This window comes from Streptopelia decaocto (genome assembly GCF_964273445.1).
Source record: "Streptopelia decaocto genome assembly, chromosome: 1".
Taxonomy (NCBI): Eukaryota; Metazoa; Chordata; class Aves; order Columbiformes; family Columbidae; genus Streptopelia; species Streptopelia decaocto.
Window position 1 is genome coordinate 115,605,018 of NC_138663.1, and position 23,148 is coordinate 115,628,165.

The window sequence follows — 23,148 nt, forward strand, 5'->3', positions numbered from 1 at the left end:
TGTTTCTAACATTGCTGCAGTTAAGACTTGCAAATTACTATGAGAATCCTTGACTGCTCTCTTATGCCGTTGCCATAAACTCTGGCAAAAACACCAGTGCTGTTGAAAATGACTTGGCCTTCAAGCTCACATTAAGGGTGGGGCAGGAGAGAAAGTGGCCTTTCTGATTGAAAAGAGTACATTCTTTGTGTAACTTGACAGTTATGGCAGTTTTACCTTCAGAGGTGATAAATGAAAGCTGAATTTGCCCCCTTCATTAGAACAGTACAATTAATTCCAAATCAAGTGGCAATAACCTGGGGGAGGGGAAGATTTTTTTTGTTGATTACTGTAGTAGCAACCTGATATTACGGTTTACCTCACAGTTGTAATTTTTTCACGCTTTCCTATGTGTCCTCCTGCCACCTTCCTATTTGCCATTTCCTACAAACGATGCGGGGAATACTGTGTTCAGTGGTGTTAGCTATAGTAACAGTGATGAACTTATACTCTTAAGAGTATAATATATTGTTTTATTGGTTTGGTAAATGTAGTTGTCAAAAACGTTGAAGCTTCTGAGTATGTGTCATGTTATTTGTGGCGTGTCACTTGCTAGCCTAGTAATTTTTCAATATATTTAATGTATTTTTTCAGTTTCAGCTTCTTTTTTTTTTTTTTTCATATGTAATCATCCTGTCTTGTGGATGTTTCTCATTTCTCCTAAGTACTTTTGATTCTTGACCAATTTCTAGCAAATACATCAGAATTAAAGATATTTCAAAGAGAAGTTCCTAGAACATTCTTGCATTACATGTTGCCTCAGATTCATTTGAGCTCTGCAGGCCGAGAACCAGGTGATCTGGTTGGCTTGATCTGCAACAGGGGCACCAAATGACTGTTTACGGGTCTGGTCTGTTGGGACCTGAAAAATTCTGTGAAGGGAACTACACAGGAGCTGCTGCACATTGGGCATCCCCCGTGCCTCCTGTCCAGCACGAAGGAGGAGCTGGGTGTGTTGTGTGGAACCACTGACACACGTAAAAGAGAAGCTGAGGAAAAAAAGAAAACGTACAGCTTTAATATTATTAGTTTTAAGTGCTGAGTTACATTGGAAAGGGAAGCTATGAGAAACAGGTCTTCCATCCAATGTTCATTTTGCTTGCTGGCACTGAAGTATCATCATGTACTTTCGGTGGGGAGATAGGGCTACCATCCTGAAAGCCATTTGAATGTAAAATTCAGTTCACTTACCCTGTTTCCTGACAGACTACTTAACGGGAAAAAAAGAAATCTTAGTTTTTCATATTTATTTGAATGGTGGTTAGGTGGGGTATTTTCTGTGGGTTTAGTTTTGTTTGCTTTTGTTTGGGCTTTTTTTGCTGGTGGACTGTTTTGTTGGTTTTGTGATTTTTTTTTTTTTTTTTGTTTTTGTTTTGTTTTGTAGTGAGGGTTCAGTAGGGCCTCTGGACTCGAGCAGGTTATTTTGTGGAAAACCGAGTTATGTTGTGCTTCAGGAATTTTGTTTGGTTTTTAAGTATTGCAGATTCATCCTGTACCCAGCAACAAAACTCATAGGAGGATGAAAACTAAATTTCTCATGTTTTCAATCATTTGCCTTTTTGTAAAAATACTCATTCTGCCTTTTACTTTTAGACTTTTTTCCTCGTTAGGTATACACAAAACAGCTGTCCTAGTAGGTAGCTTCAGGCCTATGCTTTGATCTTGCTTGTAAATCATCAGTTTAAATACAATTATGTATTTTAAATTGTTTTCCTAAAGATTCTCATTTATTATCAGTGCTAATACTTCTTATATTAGGAAAAGAAAAAGGCTGTAAAAGAATTAGAATTTATTTGGGAAATATACTTTACAAAAAAACTAAATACTGATATACAGATAAACAGCTCAAGGTACTTATTTATAGCCAGACACTTTTCTGTCACTTATTCAGATAATTCTCCTGTCTATATGTTTATGAAAGATAGTTTTAGCTACTGCAGCTGTTGTGTGTCAACACGTAGCTGTTATAGACATACTGTTCATTTTTAATGTTCTTTTTCTTAATTATAAACAAAAATGGATGAAAGTGAAAAACTGTGTTTTCAAGCCTTCAAGTGCTGTTTCACAACAGTTACCTTCCATATGTGCTTAGATTAGTATTTTTTTAAGCTTAACATATTAAATCAAAACCCTGTGGTTTCATTTTTTATTATTAAAGAAAAATTAACTAGTCAAAATATGTACAATTAGGCGAAGTTTTAATTTCTCATGTCTATTTTTATGTCTATAATTCTACCAGAAACTAATCAGCAGCATTTTTAGGTAAAAACAAACAAGCAAAACCAAACAAAAACCACGAAACAAAAGCATTTTGTGGAAAGCAAGATGAAATTAGTCAAAATATTATTTTAATAAAAATGGGAGTGGTTGAAAACAGCATTTGGGAATCAAATTACTCTCCAAGTCTTTGTAGTTTACATATGCATATGATGGAGAGGCACATACAAGAAATAAAAACCTGGAAGTTTTTTAGTGCAGCATGGCACTGCAGTCAAACAGCAACTGGATTTGACAGTGGATCATGATATTATAGTGTTTGGCCTACAGAGTGTTTTGTTTTGTTCTCCCTTTCTTAAATTTGCTTGGGTTTTTTAAGTAATTTTGGAGTTTTCCTATAAAAGAGAACTGTATGTATATTTAGAAATGTTGTGATTACAAAGAAGAGGAAATGCTAAAATGGAATTTGCATGCTGTGTGGTGTCTTCTCGCATTAGGGGGTGGGGGGGAGAACATGAGGAGACAGTTGATTTGAAGTTGAGCATTGAAGCTCCTGAGTGTTGGTGCTGATACACTCACTTAATTTGTGGACCTTCTTGTGGATGTGGATCTTGGTCCAGGTGTATTACCTGTGACTGACAGGCTGTCGTTCAGGGCACACAGGAATAAGTGGCATGCAGGCTACTGGTCAGGTAGCTACAGGTACCCGGCAAGGATTGCACTGTGCTTGTGGTTCGGCCCAGGTGGCTGCCTGGGCTGGAGACAGAGCTGCGGGTCCTGAAACGACTGCGGCACTGTGGTGCCTGGTGATGCAGCAGTGGGGACAAGCTTCCAGGCATCCCATCTCCCAACAGCATTTTGTTGCTTCTGTCTGTCCATCAGGCTGGAACACAGGGATAGTTAAATTTTGATGCTGCACAAGTAATGGTGAAACATGCAAACAATGTGGGTATTAATGTTGCTTTGTGAAAAGCCCTCTCGTATACTGTATAAGAGGTTGGTCTTTCTGTTCAAAAATAATTTTTCAGGTACAGTTCATCAAAGCAAGAGATTCCTCTGAGTATACTACTGCTGTTTTACAGTTTATGTCTGTATGTGACCTTTGTTTCTTTTACCCTTTTGCCCTGTCCATGTAACAGTTTTCCTCAGTCTTGGAGGTGTTGTAGGTTTTTTAATGTTGGGCAAAAGTAACTGAGTGTTTACACTACACAAACCTTCATCTTACAAGATGAATTAGTTCTGAATTCATAAGACACTGGAGAGTGATGAGCTGATGCAGCAGCACATGTCGCCCGTGTCCTCTCCTGACCCTGTCCCTGGCCCCCGCGTGCCTAGCAAATGGAGGCCTGGCGCTCTGCCACGGCTGCTTACGCAAGACTGCCCGTGTCCTACTTCTCTGAACAAAGCCCGCTCTCAGGAACATAGGCATCACACCTAGGGCACATAGGCAGAAAAAGCCATCTCCTGACAGAATTTTACTGAGTCATGATGGAGCTCTCTTTCATGGTAAGTCTGTGAGGATTGTCAGGTTTCAAGTGATGGCTTGCCTTGCTGACTGAAGAAATACAGAACCGAGAGCTGTTAAATGTGTTAATGTCATCCTCCAGAGGAGGTGGGAGTAGAATCACTATTTTTGAGGTCTCGGGCTTGGATGTAAACAGAGGCAGAACTGAAAATCTTGCACTAAGAAAAAAACAGTTCTTTCTGTGTTGGCCATTTATTGATTAAAGAAACAACAAAAACCTGGGTACTTGCCCCTTAAATTGCAAAGGACTAATTTATTAGGAGAACTGGTGTTTCATTCTAGTAGTGAAAACATATTAAGTTACCTAAATCAGTGTCAGATTACTATTATTTTACTACCAGACCTGATCCTTTCATCAATTCTGTTTATGTGCAATCTGCTGTACTTCTGATCCTTGGAAAGGTTACCTTTGAAATTGTTTCCACAGTCAGAGGCAAGTCAAGGACTCCAGAGGAGACAAAATAGGCTGTAGATAATTGTGCAATTACAGATGGCTAGAAATCAAGGTATACTATGACTTGAGCTGCAGCTCTTAAAGAGAGGTGGTTACTTTTTAACATTCAGAACACTGCCTTCTAGGTAAATCCTCTTACTCGGGATTTGAATTTCTATAGACTGCTGTCTGCCTTGAGGTATTGTATGTCTTCTCTGAACTGCAGCGGCCTCTCCTGCATAATAACTATTTCACACAGCAGTAGCCAGCCTCAGTACTGCAATATTTGAGAGAGGTGCAGATGTTTGCTGGCCGCTTCTGTTTGTTGCAGAAATGGAAGTTGGAAATGATTACTATTTTTTTTAATTTTTTGGTGCTGGTAATTGTGATTAGTGGGTCTGCTTTTGGCTGATGGGTTTTATGCGTTAGATTGCATGCATGCTTTTTTTGTCTGATTTTGAATACTTAACGGAGAGCTATGTATTATTTATCTGGCAAGAGGTGTAGGTTTGCTCATGTTTGTGCATTTCAAAGGTTCTTGGTGTTAAAGGCTCTGGGTTTTCTGTGCATTGCTTTGCGATAAGCGTTTAGTGCAGATGGTTTATTTTGTTGTTGCTGTGGGCTTCGGTTTATCCATTTCTTTACTGTTCATAGCCTAGTTAACAGTGCAAGCAGAAATTTACTAGACTTAGAAAATTTTCATAATGTGGATTTTGAAATCTAAAAGTCAGATAATGTAGCAGTAAGAAGTAAAATTTTTAGGAGGCATTGGTGAGAATATTCCTTTTTTTTTTTTTTTTTCAACTGTACAGCACTGATACTACTGGCACATTTAAATATTAAAATGGTTAGATTTTCTTATATGGTTGCCTGCTTTCTCTCAGTGAGTCTCACTGCAGTAACACTTCTGAAAAGCTACTGCAGAACAGTTGTCAGTTGTTTCTCTTTAGATCTGCTTATTTTTTATAACAGCATTTCTAGGTGAGAGCAGATCTATTCCTTTCTGCTTTATCTTTTCGTATTAATTGTTAGTGACAGTGCAAGACGACACACCTGTGCAAAATGGATTTTGTACTGTTTAGATCGGTATACTACATGGACAGGCCAAAATATATAGGTCTGCTCCATTTTTTCTTTTCTCAGGCAAAATTCAATATAAAATAGAGCATTTTATTTTTATTTAATCTTTTTTAAGTTGCTTGCTTAGTAGAATCACTATGGTAACCGACTAAAGATGTCTCTGAGGCACACAACCTGCATTGCAATGTAAGTGAGGGGGGATGTTAAGTTCTATATTACTATTGAACAATATAAAAAGGAACAGGCAAAGGAGAGAAATGAGTTAATATTTAATATTTACAAGCTATTATTTACTGCTTGCTCTAAGGTTAAAAAGTTATTTTACAAGCAATGTATATGTGAGTTCATTTTTTCTGGGAATGATACTGTGAGTTCGTTTCTCTTCTGGGAATGATATTGCTAAAATGTTCATTAAAAATACAAAATTTGGGTTATCATTCAACTTGAGTTTATTTCATCTTTTAAAAGCTGTTATGTATTGCAAATTACGTTGGCAGAAGTTAGGAGAATAAGCTGTGTCACTGTGTGCCTCACAGAGCTCATGAGAGCATCAGCATTCTCTTTTTATGCTTTACTATGGATAATAAATTAATTTTCTAATAATTTTTCTGTTAAAATCTTTATCTAGAAATTTGATGGTCTGTTAAACTCTTTTTATAAATCTTTGATATGTGTGTTATATAGGCATGATATACATGAGGTATTATTAGGACCATGAAAAAAAAAGTTATTTCGTATCTAGTAGCTCTGACAATACTGAAAGTGAGTTGCATGTGCATCCATTAATAAGGATTTTTTCTTCCCAGCTACACTAATAAGCTCCTGAATGCCACCTGGTTTGGCATCCTAAACAGCAGGAACTACATTGTCATTTTTGTGCTAACAAAACAAAAGATACGAAAGCATCAGTAATGTTTTCTTTATTGGAAGCCATCTAAAACTCTATTTTGTAGATAACGATAACTAGTATTTCGCATACTGTCTCTTAGGTTCTTATATTCCTAGGCCTTATTCTCTGTTGAATTAATATGTTTATCTAATTTTACACTATGTGCAGGATTTTTTTATGAAGCCTATGGAAAAATTCAGAGGCACTTGAGTTTATATGCCCGTTACATTCATTTTAACATACTTGGTTGCTTTTCAAACCGTAAATAGTGATCACTGAATTAGCATGAGAGTCATTGAATGGTTGCTCACATCCAGACTTTCTGGCAGACAGACTTCATTGCTCTGCTTGCGTGACCTTCTTTCTAGAAGATTGAAATGCTTGGCTCTGAATGTCACAATGCAGAGATGTTTTAAAAGATATTATTTGGATCCCTTCAGGACAAGCCATTAAAAATAAACAAGCTTTAATGATTAACTGAAGTTATCTTAAAACCTGGAGGAGACGATGTAAGAACTTATAAACTCCTTATGAACTTGTGTTTTAATGTAAAGTTACTCATTTTTAAATGCTTTTGACAAGTGATCAGCTTTTCAAAAAGACTTCAAATCCCTCAATTTGAAAGAAGAATATTATATTTTTCTAGACAAATTGAGAGTTTCAGTGTTGATCTCTGTGAGGCTCTGAGCTAGTATGACTATATTCCCAGTTGTGCATTCTGAGGAAAAATGGATCTTCCAATTGTGACCATTCATTTGATACAGTCATTCTTCCCGATGCTATCCCAGTTGTTTTATGAAGATGTCTGTTGCCATCTTACATTCCTAGCAGCACTGCTACGTGTTTGCAATAAAAAAAAATTACTTCCCTCTAGTAAACAGTTGAACAGAAATTGAAAATTGTTTTCTTTAAGACACATGGTAAAATACAGTATTAATTTTAAAGTACTAAATTGATTTATTTTTAGTAATTTGCCAATGTGCTAGTACTACTTTGTTTGAAAAACAAATAATTCTTTTTTTTTTCAGCATTTTCAGTTAGCTTTGATTGACTGCAATCCCTGCACTTTGTCTAACGCTGAAAGTAAGTAACCTTTAAGTATTTTCATTTATTTTGTTGTAGATTTTTTTAAAAGTCTTGTTTTGATGACTGTAGTAATTTTTTTATGAACCAGTCCTCCAAAATCAAAAGAATCAGTACTGAGAGAGGGAGACTACAAGGCCTGTCTCATCTGTCAATGGAGACACATATTCCAATGGAATAGTGGATTGTTTTAGTAAATGCAATAAGTAAAAACTGAGACTTAGCTTATTAATTGCTCTTAAGACTTGAGTTCTGGAGGAAATGTAGTATTTGACTATTTATTTGTAAATGTAGTGCTTGTGCCATTTCACACATTTAATAGTAATTGTTTAAAACTTTGGGGTATCTTGATAATCTCTCATTTTTCAGTGATCATTTTAATTCCAATTAAATTTATGTATCTAAAATTCAGCATCAATCCTATGCTGTTGAAGTAAGAGAAAGTAAAAAACGTAATTTTATTGTTTTGTTAGGTGCCAACTACATATTAGTCTGTACTTGAACATGTTGATCTTTTAGTGAACTATGATCTAACATATGCCTGTAGAGCATCCTGCAGGTGTTTATCTGTACCTAGTTAGTAGAATTGTATGCAAGAATATGTGTATGTTCCTGCGTGTTTTGGTGTCTGTAAGAATTAAAAGGCAGACAGTTGTGAAGGAAATTACTCCCTCAGTTTTTAAGGTACCTTCATGCTCTTCTTGGTATTGAGCTTAATTTACTTCTTAACTTCAGAAGCATTTGATAAAGTATTTAAAGCATATTTTTATTTCTTGAATTCAGAACTGGATGGAATTGTGAATATTCTGTCTGCAAGGGTAATGAAAGGGGGTCTGTTCACATGGGTGAAACTGCTGGCTCTTTCAGTATCGAGGAGCCAGATGTGGTACAAGGTCTTCTCCAAAGCTTTGTTACTTATCAGGAGCAGGCACTTATAATTTTGTAAAATTATTTGCAGAATTCTTCCTGAGTCAACAGGCTTTTATTGTTTTCTACCAGATATGTGATTCTCTGTTATATTTCATGTTAGTTCATATCACTTCTCACTAACTTTATCAGTTTTCGCAGTATCTCTGAATTTTTGTAAGGTTTTCCTAACCATTGCCCCCCAGTCCCCTCTGCCTCCAGATTTATGTAGAGCTTTGGCCCCATATAAGGGGTCCATTGCCCCCTGGTCTTGGGTGCCATGCCTGACAAACCCAAAGGAAAAGAACGAAGAGGCATGAGAGATTCTTTGTCAGGTTCTCCTGTACCGCTTGACGGAAGGAGAACCGTACACCCTGAGCCAGGGTGTCCGGTACTGTCACGTAAATGCTTGAGGTGGCCTTAATTGCTACCCCTTGCATGTCTGAAGGCTGGGTGAGTAACTGCATTACAGCAACTGTCTTCCTAGTAGAAATGTTTGAGTACTAAGCACATCTTTCTGTTGAGGCAGCCTCTAATATGACACCTTCAGTTTCTTTCCCCTGCATAGCATGGCTTCCTTTTGTAGCTTCACTCTGAAGAGGTTTTGCTACAAGGGGAAAATTGAGATTTTTTTTGGGGGGGGTAATTTTTCTTTCATGAGTGCAGAGTGAAGTTTGACGATGTGGTGAACATAACGGGTGTGTTATGTGCCCTTTAGCAAGGAACACAAACAGTTTATTAAAATTTTAGATGATGCATTTCATTATGACCTGGTTTCTGAAGTGCACCAGGCTGCCTTCTTTACAGTGAGAAGGACAAAGCAGTGCACAAAGGGAGCTATTCCCCTCCATTATGACCCAAAGAGAAAACCTAGAACTCCAAATTACTTATATAAAGCTCTGTGTCACACTACTATGTAGCTTCAAGAGAAAGAAATTTGTGTGACTGAAATAAATTGAGCTTGGCTCAAACAAGTATTTTCTTACATATAGTCCTCAAGAACATTAGGCAAAAGTCTGTCTCAAAGGAATTCTTCTTTCCTCCTCAAATCAGAATAAGAATTACATTCATCTCAGCTAGCTTTAGTTATCTACCTGGCTAGTCTAGGTTAGCAGTTCTCAAGCCGAAGAGATCAGGCACTCAGCCTTTCCTTTAATGATCTGAGCAGCATGAGGATAATTTTCCCTCTGTTTTCACTCCTGAACAACTTTCATTTTCTGTCTCCAGCCAGCAATTTCCTTGCCTCCAAGAGTTGCTAGTAGTATTACGGCATTCTCTACAATTCATATGAGGAATTTAAGATGCTTTACAGTAAGGATCAGAATACTATGTGTCATTAACGCTTTTAGTTAATTTCAACAGGACAAAGACAAATGCTAAAAAGGAAAACAAAAAAACCCACCTAAATTTAAGGTCCTGTATAAAGCTGGCAGCGTATAATGTAGTTTTCTGTTCTGTAACCCAGCTACCCTGTCCCTTGGCAGTTGAATGAGAATAAAAAATACATATTAATTTCTAACTCAGTTATGTACAGAAAATATTACCTTCATTCTCTTGTGCATCTCTGCTTAAAGAGATTTTATCGTTAAGTTTACTGAAAGGTTAATGGACTCTGTATTTTGGAATGCAGAGAAAATCCATACACTGCCTTTCTGCAATATCTATTTACAGTCTTAATGCTTTGTTAGGATAAATATTAATTCTCTGTCAGTTCTGTTATAATAAGTAGAAAATATCTATTTAAACAAACAGCTTTTTTGTATTTTCAAAATGTAATTTGTCTTGGTTTTGCTTTGATAAATTTGAAACATTGTTGATACCTAACTTGAAAAAAACATTGTAATTGTTGTTGTTGTTCATTGAAGCTAATAACTTTGATTTTCCCACTCTTCTAGTTCAGTTTCACATCGCCCACTTATACGAAATCCAGGTAAACTTTAAGCTCCTTTTTATAAAGTGTGCTTGAGTTTTTAACTATATGGCATCATCGATATGTGGAATTCAGGTTATAGATGCTTTGTAAAGTTAGGCTTTAGTCTTGAATTGCTAAAGAAACTTTGTTTGCTTTGACTAAATTAAAAATACTATGTTGACTGTCATGCTATAAAATAGAGTAGCCATTTTAACAAACTTATTGTGTACATACATACTATACTCCCAAGTGCAAAAAAAAAAGCCCCAAACAACCCTAAACATTTTTAGTAGAATTCTTGTGTGAGATTATATCTTTATTTTAAAAGTTATATAGAGATATCAAAAATAAGTGGTTTCTTTATTCGTGTATATTGGTATTGTTTGTCATACACACACAGAGTCGAGTCTAGCCAGGTGCCTTTTAAGTATGTTTGATATGAAATTTTCAAATTTAATGGAACATATGTGACAGGAACACTTGAGATCTGAAGTCAACATCACATAAAGCTGCATTGTTAATTCTCTGTCAAGTCCAACCACAATTTTTTTTAGGTGAATCTTTTGGGAAATTACAGAACACTTACTGAGTACATTAAAACCAAGCAGCTGCTGAAATAGCTATTATGGATTTGCAGTTTCACTGACTGGTCATGTCATGTAGATTATATGCCCCTTTATCATGTTTATAGGTATTATATGACAGAGGAAGGGATGCGACATGAAAACAAAAACTGTTTTAATTAAAATGGATGACAGGCATAACTAAACTACATTTTCAATCAGTTGAAAAAGGAGCTTGATAAAGTAAGTGCTGTCTTTTGATGGCACAGTGAATAATGGATTTAGGTATTTATGTATAAATGAAAGATATACATTTGATAAGATATTTTTCTTTTGACTGCTTTTGGTGCAAAGCTACATGACAGGACAGAAATCCTCAGCCTGCAAAACCATTAAGAAACTTCATGGACTGTTGTTTCTTACCTGGACACCATCCAGATTTCATTCTGAGCACTGGAGCAACTCTGACAAGTTTAGATAACAAACCACCCTCAACACATTAGTTCTTCTGGTCTGTCAGAGCGAAGTAAAAAGTTGAACGTCTCAGGTCACTGGGCCATGTGCCTTATATAATTGTGTGACCAATGTTGCAAGTGCTTAAGCTGTGCTTTGTGACTGACAGTCATAGGCAGCAGGAATTGTATTTTAACTGGAGTCAGAGCAAAAATGTTTCAGTGCATTCTGCTGTTAGACTTGGTTTGTCTCACAGTTCTGATTGGGAGGAGTATCTTCGTTTCTGGAATTTGAGAAACTTGGAACCACAAAGGATCTTTACTTTGTTCTGGATCTTACCTCTGACACAATGAGGGGATGTTTTGGAGGCAGGCTGGTTGCTTGCTTTGTTCTAAAGGACATGGCGCTACAGTTTTCTGAACCATTCCATATATTTGAAAATTGTCTACTCTCTAATATTTAATGAAAAAGTTAATTCACTCCTTAATTATGTACCTTCACAGTAATGGAGTTTAAATGATGGGTTGCCAGCCTCTGAACAAGAGCAGCCCAGCGCTGATAAGAGTTAGCAGTGGTTTTTCATGGTGTTTAATGTTATTTTCTGGTATCTCATCTGTGGCTGTGTGAGTCCCTCTTGCTATTTAGGGTGGCAGCTTATACAGTGTCTAAAGAAAGATGTCAGATAGGGTTCCTCTCCCCATTCCCATTTCTAAGACTCTTTATGATGCAGCCAATATCAAGGGCGTCGGATCTTTGGAGTTAACCTTCTAAATAAAAACAAATGTAAATATTGTGATAATTTTCTGTAATATTTTAAGGCATATATGTAGAGAGATTTCTCAAGGGTAAATAAGACATCAAATAAGAAAAGTAAAAAACATTCTAGATCTGGAAAACATGCCTTATTTTAATAGGACTTTCTGAATCCTCCCAAGCATGTAAACATCTCTTTCAAAGTGGGAGTATTAGGCACTAATATTTACCTATTTGACATCCTGATGGCTGCCTCTGCTGTCATGTTATACACTGAACTTCTGTTCATTCGCTTATCCTTCATAGTCATAAACTACGAATTTTGTTCCCAATGCAAAATTTTAAATTTTTTCCTAATTTTTTCTTATTTTGCTGGCCATGGATATTTTATTTATTTATATTATTTGTTTTCTTACCAGTTGTCTGCATTTCATGAACACCAATTAAAAATCTTTTCTACCAACTTCCCTTTGTCCCATTTGAAAGTATGTAATTGCTAATTTAATTTTTTTTTTTCCTGAATAGAATAAGGTTCTAAAACCAACAGAGTTGTCTTCTTTGATTGTGAGATCTTAAGAACCTAATAACATTTTTAACTTCTAGTAGGTATTTATGTTGTTTAGAGTCTTCTTCCCAGTTGTCTCTTTTAAAACACCAGTAGTCAGTACTATGTGCTCTTTACGTAAAACAAATGTACATGATAATTATCTACATTTAGGTGGCCCTGTTTTTTTTGTACTTTCTTCATCTGTTTGACAGAATGAAGTCTACTGTTGAATTATTTGAAAGTACATTTTTTCTTAAAAAGTTGTCTAGAATTTTTAGAAAGTAAAAAAAAAAAGTACTCTTACTAACAGACCTCAGTATTTATGTCTTCTAGACTTCTGTGGGAGAGAAGGAACAGAACAATTAAAATATGTTCATTGTAAACAATTATTGTTAGAGTAACACAAAGATAAATGCTGACATTATTAAAAAAACAAAACAAAACAAAAAAACCCCAAAACTATCAAGTCTTAACCTTTTACATACACAAAAGAGCTCATACTGTTCCATTAGTCAATAAAGACCACAATCCTAACCTGGGATTGTGTTTTCTATATTAAGACCTGTTGATCTAGGAAGTTAAGAATTGAGTGTTTCCATGCTTTAAGCATGATCTATATAGCAAATAATAAGATGTCATGCCTTCATTCTCTAGGCATAATCCATGGATATGTTTTAATTCTGCATGTGGTGGGACTCTTATCATGACAATAAATATGTTGAAAAGGCAGTTCTAATATACCTAAGGAAGGAATGAAAGGGGCAAAATTTTACCAGCTGCCAATTACCGATGATCTTTATTTCAATGTTACAAGTTTCTTGGGAGGAATTTGTGTAGGGTTTTTTCAGATGTATACTCACATTCAAGGATTCCCCTTAAAAACAGTAAATTCATTTTAGTATAAGAAGCAGCATAATGCATATATGAGGAGTTGAACCAATTTAATAATTTGCAGATGTCCCTCAGTTATTTTAGGTAGTTAATTTATGTTCAATACTACATTTATGAAAGTTACTCCCTTACGGTGTATATACGTCACTCATTAAAGCTTTCATATGCACTGTATGCCAAAAAAAAAAGTTCCAGAATTTTTTGTCAATGTGTTCGTGTGCTGTCAGTGCTGTGAAATCGTTGCTATTGTTGGTCTGTTGTAGGCTTTATGATTAATCCATTTACTGTTTTCCTTTTGCAGAGAAAGTATCACTCTGCAAAGGAAGCTTATGAACAACTTTTGCAGATCGAAAACCTTCCTGCACAAGTAAAAGCAACTGTCTTACAGCAGTTAGGTATGTAAAATTAACTTACATTTTTCTGTGTTTCTTTTCCCCATCTTTTCCTCCAGCAGTGTTTTTTAAGGCTCCATTCCCAAAGTGAGTCTTAAACACTGAGTATGATAGAGATTTTAACCCAAAATACAATGCATAACAGTAGATAATTAAGTAAATAAGAGAGGAGGAAAAGATTTTACTTAAACTTAGAAAATTAAAAAGTTCTTAGACTTGCTACAGTACGTGTGTTACAGGTTTTGGGTAATGAGAGCTTGTTTTTTTCAGAGAAGGAATGCAGCAGTTAGAATTCTGTGTTCTGCTTTTGAGGACATCCCTTGAATACCCAGACTAAGTGCTCTAAACCAAAATACTCTTCCCTGTTGCAGAACAGAAGAAAATGACAAAAATTTACCTTTCTCTTTAATTATAGTACTTAATGAAAACCTATTTCTGTAACTAAAAGGTCTATCATCAGATTCCGTAAAAGAAGCCACATAAAGAGAGGAAAAGTATTATTTTTTAAATTTTCATCTTCCGCATTTATAGAAAGCTGATATATGATTTTGAGACCAAATTTTCTGATGGATGGGTAGAATAAATTACTTTTGTCCTATATGCCTTATAAAAGTATTGCCAGAATATTTGTTAAAATTGTTCAACCCAGTGCAAAACTTCTTCATTCACTTTCTCCATGTTCTTCATCTAATTTATTATTCTAAATATTAATTTAGCCTGCTTATGCCCATTTTTATTTTTTTCCCACTTCACATAGTGGTCATTTAATTCAAGTTAGTAACTGGCACTGAGTTACGGCCAGAATGCTTTTTATTTTGTATTATATGTTGTGTATGGATTTGGAGTGGGCTGATTTATTTAGCTTTTGATTCTTCTGTGTGAAATCATAAATGGAACTCCTGGAGGAGTTCACTGCAGGACGCTAGGGTAGGTTCTTTTTGCTGTCGCACAACAGTGTTGCTTATATTTTAGTATCCCCTTTGAATTTTTTTTAACTTGGTATTATCCCACCTAGTATAAATTGTCAGCAATTTCATCCAGAGAGGCTGTGCATATGATCAATGGAAGACAGGCTTCCCAAAATAGCTGGTCAATGCTTTTTCAACTCTGTTTGATATATGTTGCCACATCAGGAGCAAAGGCTTATGGCTGTATGCATAAAATCCTACTGCAGGTCTCTGTGCTAGCACAGAACAATGACTTTGAGGATTAACTCTCGTTAGTCAACCAGCATAGGTCACCTGGTTTTGCAGTGTGGGTAATTCATATGTGGAGAAAGGGGCAGAGTGGTCTTAACCAGAACGTTAAAGGAATAATAGCATTTCTTTTGCTCTTCACCATTACCAGTGGTATTTATGGTGTGTATTGCAGATTTAGTCTCTAGCAGCCGGTAATAAAAGCACCTCCTCAGGAAGCATAGTCTGATGGGAGCATGTTGGTTAGAAAACAGTCGTAGAAAGTACCTGCCCTCTGCCAGAATGTTATTGGCAAAACCAAATCAAAATATATACCCTTTATTTATAATTTTCCTTAGCTACTTAATGTTTCTGGAGCCAGAGTTGACATTTAGGTAAGTTCAGATGTCTTGTGAGAGAATTATTAAAATCTTTGCTCTTGTTGCTGGCTTCCGAAGCAGATTGCTGCAGAGGAGAACCCTGCGATTCTCAGATAATAAGCATTCATTTGAGCTGATGCATGCTGACTAGTTTGGGTAGATGTAACAGTAAGATTTGTACAGTTGGATACGAGCAGTTTCTTCTTTTTTGCCATTTCATTTGCTTTCCAAACAATATATTTTTTTTCCCTGCTTTGCCTAAAATTACATTAAATTAATGAGACTGAAGATCAAATCTGTCCTGGTGTTTTTTCTCCAATCATACTCAGCAGTTGCATAAAGAAGAGTGTACGAGCAATGTAAGCACCTGCTTAGAAGTTCTGAAAGCACTTTCCCAGTGATTTTTGGCTAGGGGGGAATTCCTAGGTGCTGTCCCACTGTGAGATGCCAAAATGGGAAAGAGGCTTATCTCTTAGGAGACTGAAATGATGATGTTTATTGGGGTAAAAGCCACTGCCATAAGTTCAGCATGAGAATGATTGATAAGCATAAAAAAATCCCTGCAGCATGAGCTAGGCTAGCACATCCTCTTTGTGAGGCAACACTGGGATTTGTTACAAGTTAGATTGTAGAGGCCTGGAAAAGAGCATGGAACATTTGTGACAGATGGACAAAATTTTTGGTTATTATGTTAAAAATGTCCCAAGAATGGAAGAGGAGTCAATATGCTTGTTGAGAATTGGAGTTAGGTCTTGCAAATGGGACATCACCTTCTTTCTGTATGTTCATTTTATGCATGAGAAGAGAGGTCCAGTTTCCTTTACCGGTGCTGTTGTAGTAGAAAACTTTTTTCTTTGTTCTTCCTTGCCCTCTCTCTTGTTTTCTGCCTTTTCACTTCCCTGCACAGGAAGGTAAAATTGGGAAGCAACCCTTGTTTCAGCGATGAAACTTGATAGGGATTGCTAATTCTAGTTTCTGTCTCAGTAAAGATATGAAGATACAACGTGTCGTCTTTCAATCTGTCAAGGATTGAAACAGATGAAACAGAAAATAGTCATCACCACACAACATTTCCAAAGATTCAGGAAGTTGTTTAATGTCTTTTTTTACTCTTTTTTATATTCTCTGAACTATTACCTTTATCTCAGGCCTTGCCTGACACTGCACCAGATACATTTATCCTTGGTGTACAGTTATGCAGGTACATTCTGATAACCAACCTCACATAAGCCTTTTTTTCTTAAAGGATGAGTATTTTCTGTATACTTGGAACTTCAGTGACTTGAGATGTGAATCAAAATCATAGCTTGTTTGTGAAGTCCATGAGACAAAGTTGTTTATGTTATGTCTCTGCAAAGATTGTCTTCATCTTCAGACAAGATAGAATACTCTTTCTTTCAGCACTGAAAGCACTTGGGTACTGACCTGACATTTCCTGCAGTCCATGAAATATTCAGTCTTGTGCTTCTGATCACAGTTTGCAAGTGATACTTCTTAAGACACGTCAGGCAAATGTTGTTCAATTGATATGATTTTCTTTATATTGCCTTTTTTTAAAGCTTAGAAGTTAGCCTTCCATTTGCAAAAGTATCATTGTGACTGTTAACAAGCTATAAGCTCATGGAATAAAATATAACAGGTGGAGTAAAATATTTAAGGTGTAGTCTGACTACAGAGGGTGAAGTAAGGGTGCAAATACTCATCAGTTCTCAGCCTGTCCTACATTGTCCAGCATTTCAGACGAGATCTGAATTTGATCTGCATCTTTTGAGTGATATTACCTGTTCATGTAGTTAGACTGTATCAAAAAGGATAAGCTTAGGGTGCTGAAGTTTACCTGACAGAGGTTTTAAATGGACATTGAGTGCAGACGTGTGCCAAACTTTGTAGGTACCTAAAACTTTATAGAAACCTTGGATATTTCATGGAACTGATATTGTAGTGTTCCACAAGGGACCGTTTATTGGCAGGACACTATAAAAGCATAGGGACAATCCATTGTCACATCTTACGTTTTACAAATGTTGGCTGAAAGCAGTGGGTTGTTGAGACAAATGCATGGAGATTAATCACACACTTGGATATTGCTGACCAGTGTCGTTAATTAGTGATTTCAGCAAGCCAGCTGCCTGTTACGAAGGATTTCCTTGTACTCATGATGTGAACGGCACTGAGGTGATTTTGTGACTGCTTAAAGGAATTCTCTAGGGGTAGATGAAGAGTGGCTTGAGAAGGTGATGAAGGTGCTTTATTTGAAATGGCAACCAAGTCTTCTGTCAGTGCTAGAGCAGAGGTGAATTTTAGTGGCACGTGGAAGATTATATGAGAGCGTAGATTGCGGGGGGCCTTTAAAGAGCAGAGGAATGATTTGTCTAGTCTATTGAAATAAAAATACACATTTGAAAGAATACGCTGTGTGGTTAGATAAGGAAATAAAGTGATCTTTTTAGCTGGTTTGTTATGCAGTGAGAGGTGATTGTATTTGTTGAGGTGAATGGAAAGGACATTGTAGCAATGAAGATGAAATGACAATGTAAGATTTAAGTGGAGAAACAAAAATTCTTACCAGTGTTCTGTTGGGGAATTGCCCAAATGTAGATAGGGGATAAATATGAGGATTTAGAAGAAAAGGAGAGAACTGAACATAATGTACATTTAATTAATGTGTGTGACAGGAAGAATGGTGGCGTTTTTCACAATGACAGGGAAGGTACCTGTGTTCAGAGGGGGAAAGAGTTTACCTTTTCAGATTAATGTCTTATAATAGAAGATTGATCAGTTCATAATTGTGTTACTAACCTCACAGGAAATTATTTAAACCAAAAAAAACACCTGCTTTTAAAGCACTTGAAATTAATTTTGACCTGGAGTCCTTTTGTCATGTAATTGTAGTATAGAACTTTAAAAGTTTCATTCATAATACTATATGTAAGTGATATTATTGTTTTATATTTCTCTTATTAAAGAGGAAATAATGTTATGAATATCTTTCTCTGCCAAAGTGTTAAATGGTCTTGGGGAATTTCACTTCTGCCATTTATGGGTTCTTTTTGTAGGCTGGATGCATCACACCGTGGATCAGCTTGGAGACAAGGCAACCAAGGAAAGCTATGCTATACAATATCTCCAGAAATCTCTAGAAGCAGATCCAAATTCTGGTCAATCCTGGTATTTCCTTGGAAGGTGAGAAATTACTTTATAGATACTGTAACCATATCTGTAAATTTTTTGATGATACTCATTATTGTGAGTATCTTATGTTGTTTTTCTTCTTAATATTTTCAGAGGAAAAATTAAGGGAAAGGATGTATGTGTATCTACTGAAGTCTAGTTTTCTGGAAAGTGTATAAAAAGACAAGGTGCTAACATATTTGGGATGAATATAAATTAGAAGTTGAAATTAAGTATGTAACCCAAGTGGTCCTGTTTTTTTGTAGTTATTATTCAATCTACACATTTACAGTAACCTGAGTCTGCTCTGCCTGGTTTTACCTCTTCCTGCTAATACTACCGCATCTTCTGTTCCCTTTTTTTTTTTCCTAAATGCTTTGTAAATGTTGTTACTTTTCTTCATACCTTTCTCACGATTCTTTATCTCTTTCTTAGAATCTCCCTTCTAATCTCAATCAGTTATTGCACTAAAATGCAACTATTTTCCCAGGTATTGTCCATTTCTAAACAGCGTACATTGCAACTAAATATTAGGCCAAGATGTCTCAGGTTGCTCCATTCTAATATCTCTTTCAGTGTTGTATTAATTCTGTACTATCAGACAGAATTTTTTACTGGAAAATTATGTAAGTCATATAAATTTGATGACTTTTAACATCCTAACCTAGAATTAATATCCTAACCTTAGTATCTCCTAGCTGACTTTCTTGGAGGTTCTGGCACATACAACTGGAACCTACTCTTGGTTTTGTCATCCTAACTATATTCCTCCAGCTGTTCTGTAAGCCAGGGCTCTTGGACCAGCTGTCTGCAGGCTAAGGGAGGAACAGGGGCACTCAGTGTGAAGGGCAGAGGGCTGGAGCAGCTGTGGGGGGAAAAGGGAAAATGGGCCAGGGATCATCTGGCTTGTCATCCACTGAGCTGAAAACTTTTTTTTCATCAGTAGTTCAATTCCACATGCCTTGAGCTAGTTGGGTTCTTACATAGCAGCAGGACAGAGCCAGGGCTCCATGAAGTACGTGTGCGCAGCTGCCATGCTCCTGCTTCTGCTGTGCCACAGCTGTTGCATGGTTAGAGTGAAACAGGACCATGCAAAGAAGGGGGAGAAATGCAGGAAATGGGGAAAAAAAAATCTAGTGGAAGCATCTCTTATACTCTGCAGGGAGGACTAGAGCAAAAATGTTTCTGTGCTCCATTCCTTCAGCCCATACGCTGGCAGAAGAGGACAGGAACAGGGTTCTGTGTCCACTCTTCCTCTTTTTCCTTCCTCATGTATTCCCTTGTGTTTTTTCTTCTTGTGCTGATTGTCCAAACCAAATAGCAAGATGGTTTAAAGCTGCCTTTCAGAAACATACCACTGCCACCCTCCTCCTCCACTGAAAAAAATCCATCACTGTTTTAAGTTTTGTTGGGTGCTTAATATTAGTGCTGTCCTAATCAGAGTCATCCTGTATCTGATAAGTTGACCATTAGAAACATGTCTGTTTGAACGTGGGTTAGACTGCAATTAAAATGATCTTCTGAAACTTTGTATTCTAACTTAATGGATGGTTTTAGGCAAGGTCCTGGTAGATTATATTGTGTTCCTTTCCTGATGTACCTCAAGAATATGTAGAAAGAGTATAGCATGTTTGTAAAACCTGTGCCTGTACTCTTCTGCTTGGTTTTCATTTTTTACTAGAATAAATTTTCTGTTATTTAAGTATTTTGAAAGCTGTTGGTTATTTTTTCAACAGGGAAACTTATTACAAACATACATAAGAAGCAGAGCTATTGTAGATTGAACTAATGCATGTGTGTGTATATATATATAAACATATATATATTTATTATTGTCTTTATTTGAAGCTTTTAGTTTCAAAATATAGGTGTTATTCCCTGTAGTATAATTGTAGCTCTCTTGAGAGTTTTGATATTTCTGCTTATATATGCAGTAAAACCCATTAATTTGTTGTTCATTACCTGAGTCTTATTGAGATGTGAGAATGCACATGAAAAGCTTCCCAGGCAATCAGGACCCATCCTGAGTTGGTTAATATCTCATCATAATTCTGAAACACTTCTTATAGAACATGAAGTTTCATAACCATTTCTTTCATAACATAGGTAACTAAATTGTTTCTTTATAATGTTGTCTGTAGATAAATATTGTTTATTGACTGATAAGTAATCACAAATGAAAGAAATATAAGTCTTTAAAATGTTTAAAATTTGTTTTCATTACGAATGCAGTAAGCTAGGGTTTGAGCAGTTTTGCAGTACTTCTCAAATAGATAATTAGTAGTACATGTTGATTAAGATGTCTGAGTCTGTTTATGCCTGATGTTCAGAAACAGCAAATTTTTTGATTCATCTAGATGAGTATTTTCATGACTTAATGTTTATCGGATCAGTCTTGGTAAGCCTTCCTCAATTATGACCTTCTATAAAAATTACCCAAGTTCTTTTTTTCTTCTCCCAGGTGCTATTCAAGTATTGGGAAAGTTCAGGATGCCTTTATATCTTATAGGCAATCTATTGATAAATCAGAAGCAAGTGCAGATACATGGTGTTCTATAGGGTAAGAATGATACAGGGTAATTCAGTGATATAATTCAATGCTAATATATATAAGTAAACAATATCAGCTTACTAACTCTTTCGTGCTCTCAAGGGGGACCATAAAGCTTTTTTATTTATATCTTCATCTTGTCAGACTTGTCTTATTTAAAGTTTAAATTTAAAAAAATTGCTTTCTCAGTTTTTTAAAATACTGAATATGGTATGTATATGTGAGCTTTGCATGTTAAGATATGTATTTTTTATGCTTATTACTATGCTTTATATAATGGCAAGGTTTATTAAGGGTTTTGAAGGGGTTGTGTTTATGTGACTTGTTTGTATTTTGACTTTGTTATTAATTCTCAACTTCACTAATCTTTCTATTCAGTGTGCTGTATCAACAGCAAAATCAGCCTATGGATGCTTTACAGGCCTATATCTGTGCTGTACAATTGGACCATGGCCATGCTGCAGCCTGGATGGACCTAGGCACACTCTATGAGTCCTGCAACCAGCCTCAGGATGCCATTAAATGCTACTTAAATGCAACTAGGAGCAAAAATTGTAGTAATACCTCTGCACTTGCAGCACGGATAAAGTATTTACAGGTAAAACTAAAGTTTTAAGTGGGAAATACTCTTCTAAATACACAGCAGAGGGGAGGGAAGAAATAACACACAAGTTTAACTTGCAGTTGTTTGTGGTGTGTATAACCTGTTTTCATGTGTATTGTAAGCATATCATAGCCTGTAATATTTTATTTCTTCATTTTTAAGTGAATCTTAATTCCTTATAAACCCTATTTTGCACATTTAATCAAAGCACACTGTTTTACATCACTTTGCTTTTTTCTTTGTATTGTCTTCATTTTTAAGTTCTCATAACATAGAGAGAATACATACACGCTATCTTTCACTCTTGTTTGCAATTTCAGAAAAAAGGAATTATGAGACCTCTGAATCCAGAGCTCATCTTTGTTCTGATTCTCACAAAGGTTTATATTCTGGTTACCCTCTTTATACTTAGCACCTTTCTAAAACGCCAAATTTTAAATCTATCCTCTCTTTAAGACATAATTAGCTACAGCATTTAGGAAGATTTCATGGACTTGCTCTTACTAAAGTAGGCTTGTGTTAAATTTGCTTTTTACATAATTTTTCCTAGGCTCAGTTGTGTAACCTTCCACAAGGTAGTCTACAGAATAAAACTAAATTACTTCCTAGTATTGAGGAGGCGTGGAGCCTACCAATCCCCGCAGAGCTTACCTCCAGGCAGGGTGCCATGAACACAGCACAGCAGGTGAGAAGTTGGGTTATGTTCTGCAGGTGCCCAGCTTTAAGGGTTCTTTACAATCAGTATTGGTCAAGCGTATTTTATTGAGCACAGGACTGGCTTTTATTAATGAAAAGCCCTTGATTTATTTGCAAAGGGATACTAGATCAAGAAGCTCCCTATAATATGGGAGGAATATGGGGGTACCAATTTAGAACCTTTGTGGATTTTCATGATTTTAAAAGATTTCATCTTAAATAGAAATGCTGCAGTGGTTTAATAATCCCATGAAAGGTACACATTCCTCCATTGATGACCATATGGAAACTGATTTTTCAGTTATTGAGATGATCTTCAGAATATCTGCTCGGCCCTTTTAATATATGTGGGCTGTTAAAATATATAATTTAAAGGAAACAATTAAGAATATATAGAACCATATTTTTGTCTTCTGTGATTCTTAGGCTTGTAAACCTCATCATCCAAATACTGAACCTGTACTAGGCCTCACTCAAACACCAATTTCACAGCAATCCTTGCCACTACACATGATTCCTTCTAGCCAAGTAGATGACCTGACCAGTCCTGCCAAGAGGAAAAGAACATCTAGTCCAACAAAGGTATATATTCTGATGAACTAAAGAGCCCCCTACCAAAATTACATGGAAATATACATAAAAGTGATGCAGCATGCACAGAATTTGTGCTGTAAGTTTTCATCCTTTGGCATCAAGGTGGGGAATGTTTTTAAGAATTTAAAAAAACATTTTTCAGTGATCAAGTTACAGTTCAGACAGGAAGCGCTTAAGGGTAATGCAGATCTGTGGCACTTAACTGCAGTCATAGTTGTAGAAGTGAAAAAGTACAATCATATTGTGATGACAGTGAAAAAGGGAGACAATCATGTCATCCCGTCTATTGCCTTT

At 36.1% G+C, this 23,148-nt stretch overlaps 1 protein-coding gene across 11 annotated transcripts in view; it reads left to right on the forward strand.

Moving 5' to 3' along the window:
* The window catches only part of KDM6A (lysine demethylase 6A), a 157,824-nt gene that overhangs the window by 88,296 nt on the left and 46,380 nt on the right, over positions 1-23,148 (forward strand). For 6 of the 11 annotated variants that reach the window (XR_014183119.1, XR_014183120.1, XR_014183121.1 and 3 more), the window contains exons 7-14: positions 7,212-7,266; positions 10,068-10,102; positions 13,593-13,686; positions 18,295-18,421; positions 20,871-20,969; positions 21,339-21,558; positions 22,115-22,249; positions 22,687-22,842. Coding sequence is in view for 8 of the 11 variants with exons in the window: in XM_082043114.1 (XP_081899240.1) it covers positions 7,212-7,266; positions 10,068-10,102; positions 13,593-13,686; positions 18,295-18,421; positions 20,871-20,969; positions 21,339-21,558; positions 22,115-22,249; positions 22,687-22,842 (921 nt within the window). In the remaining 3 variants the exon portion in view is untranslated. Of the gene's footprint in view, positions 1-7,211; positions 7,267-9,399; positions 9,484-10,067; positions 10,103-13,592; positions 13,687-18,294; positions 18,422-20,870; positions 20,970-21,338; positions 21,559-22,114; positions 22,250-22,686; positions 22,843-23,148 lie in introns of those variants that run through there. The other 5 variants (XM_082043119.1, XM_082043121.1, XM_082043118.1 and 2 more) reach the window with 3 other exon arrangements.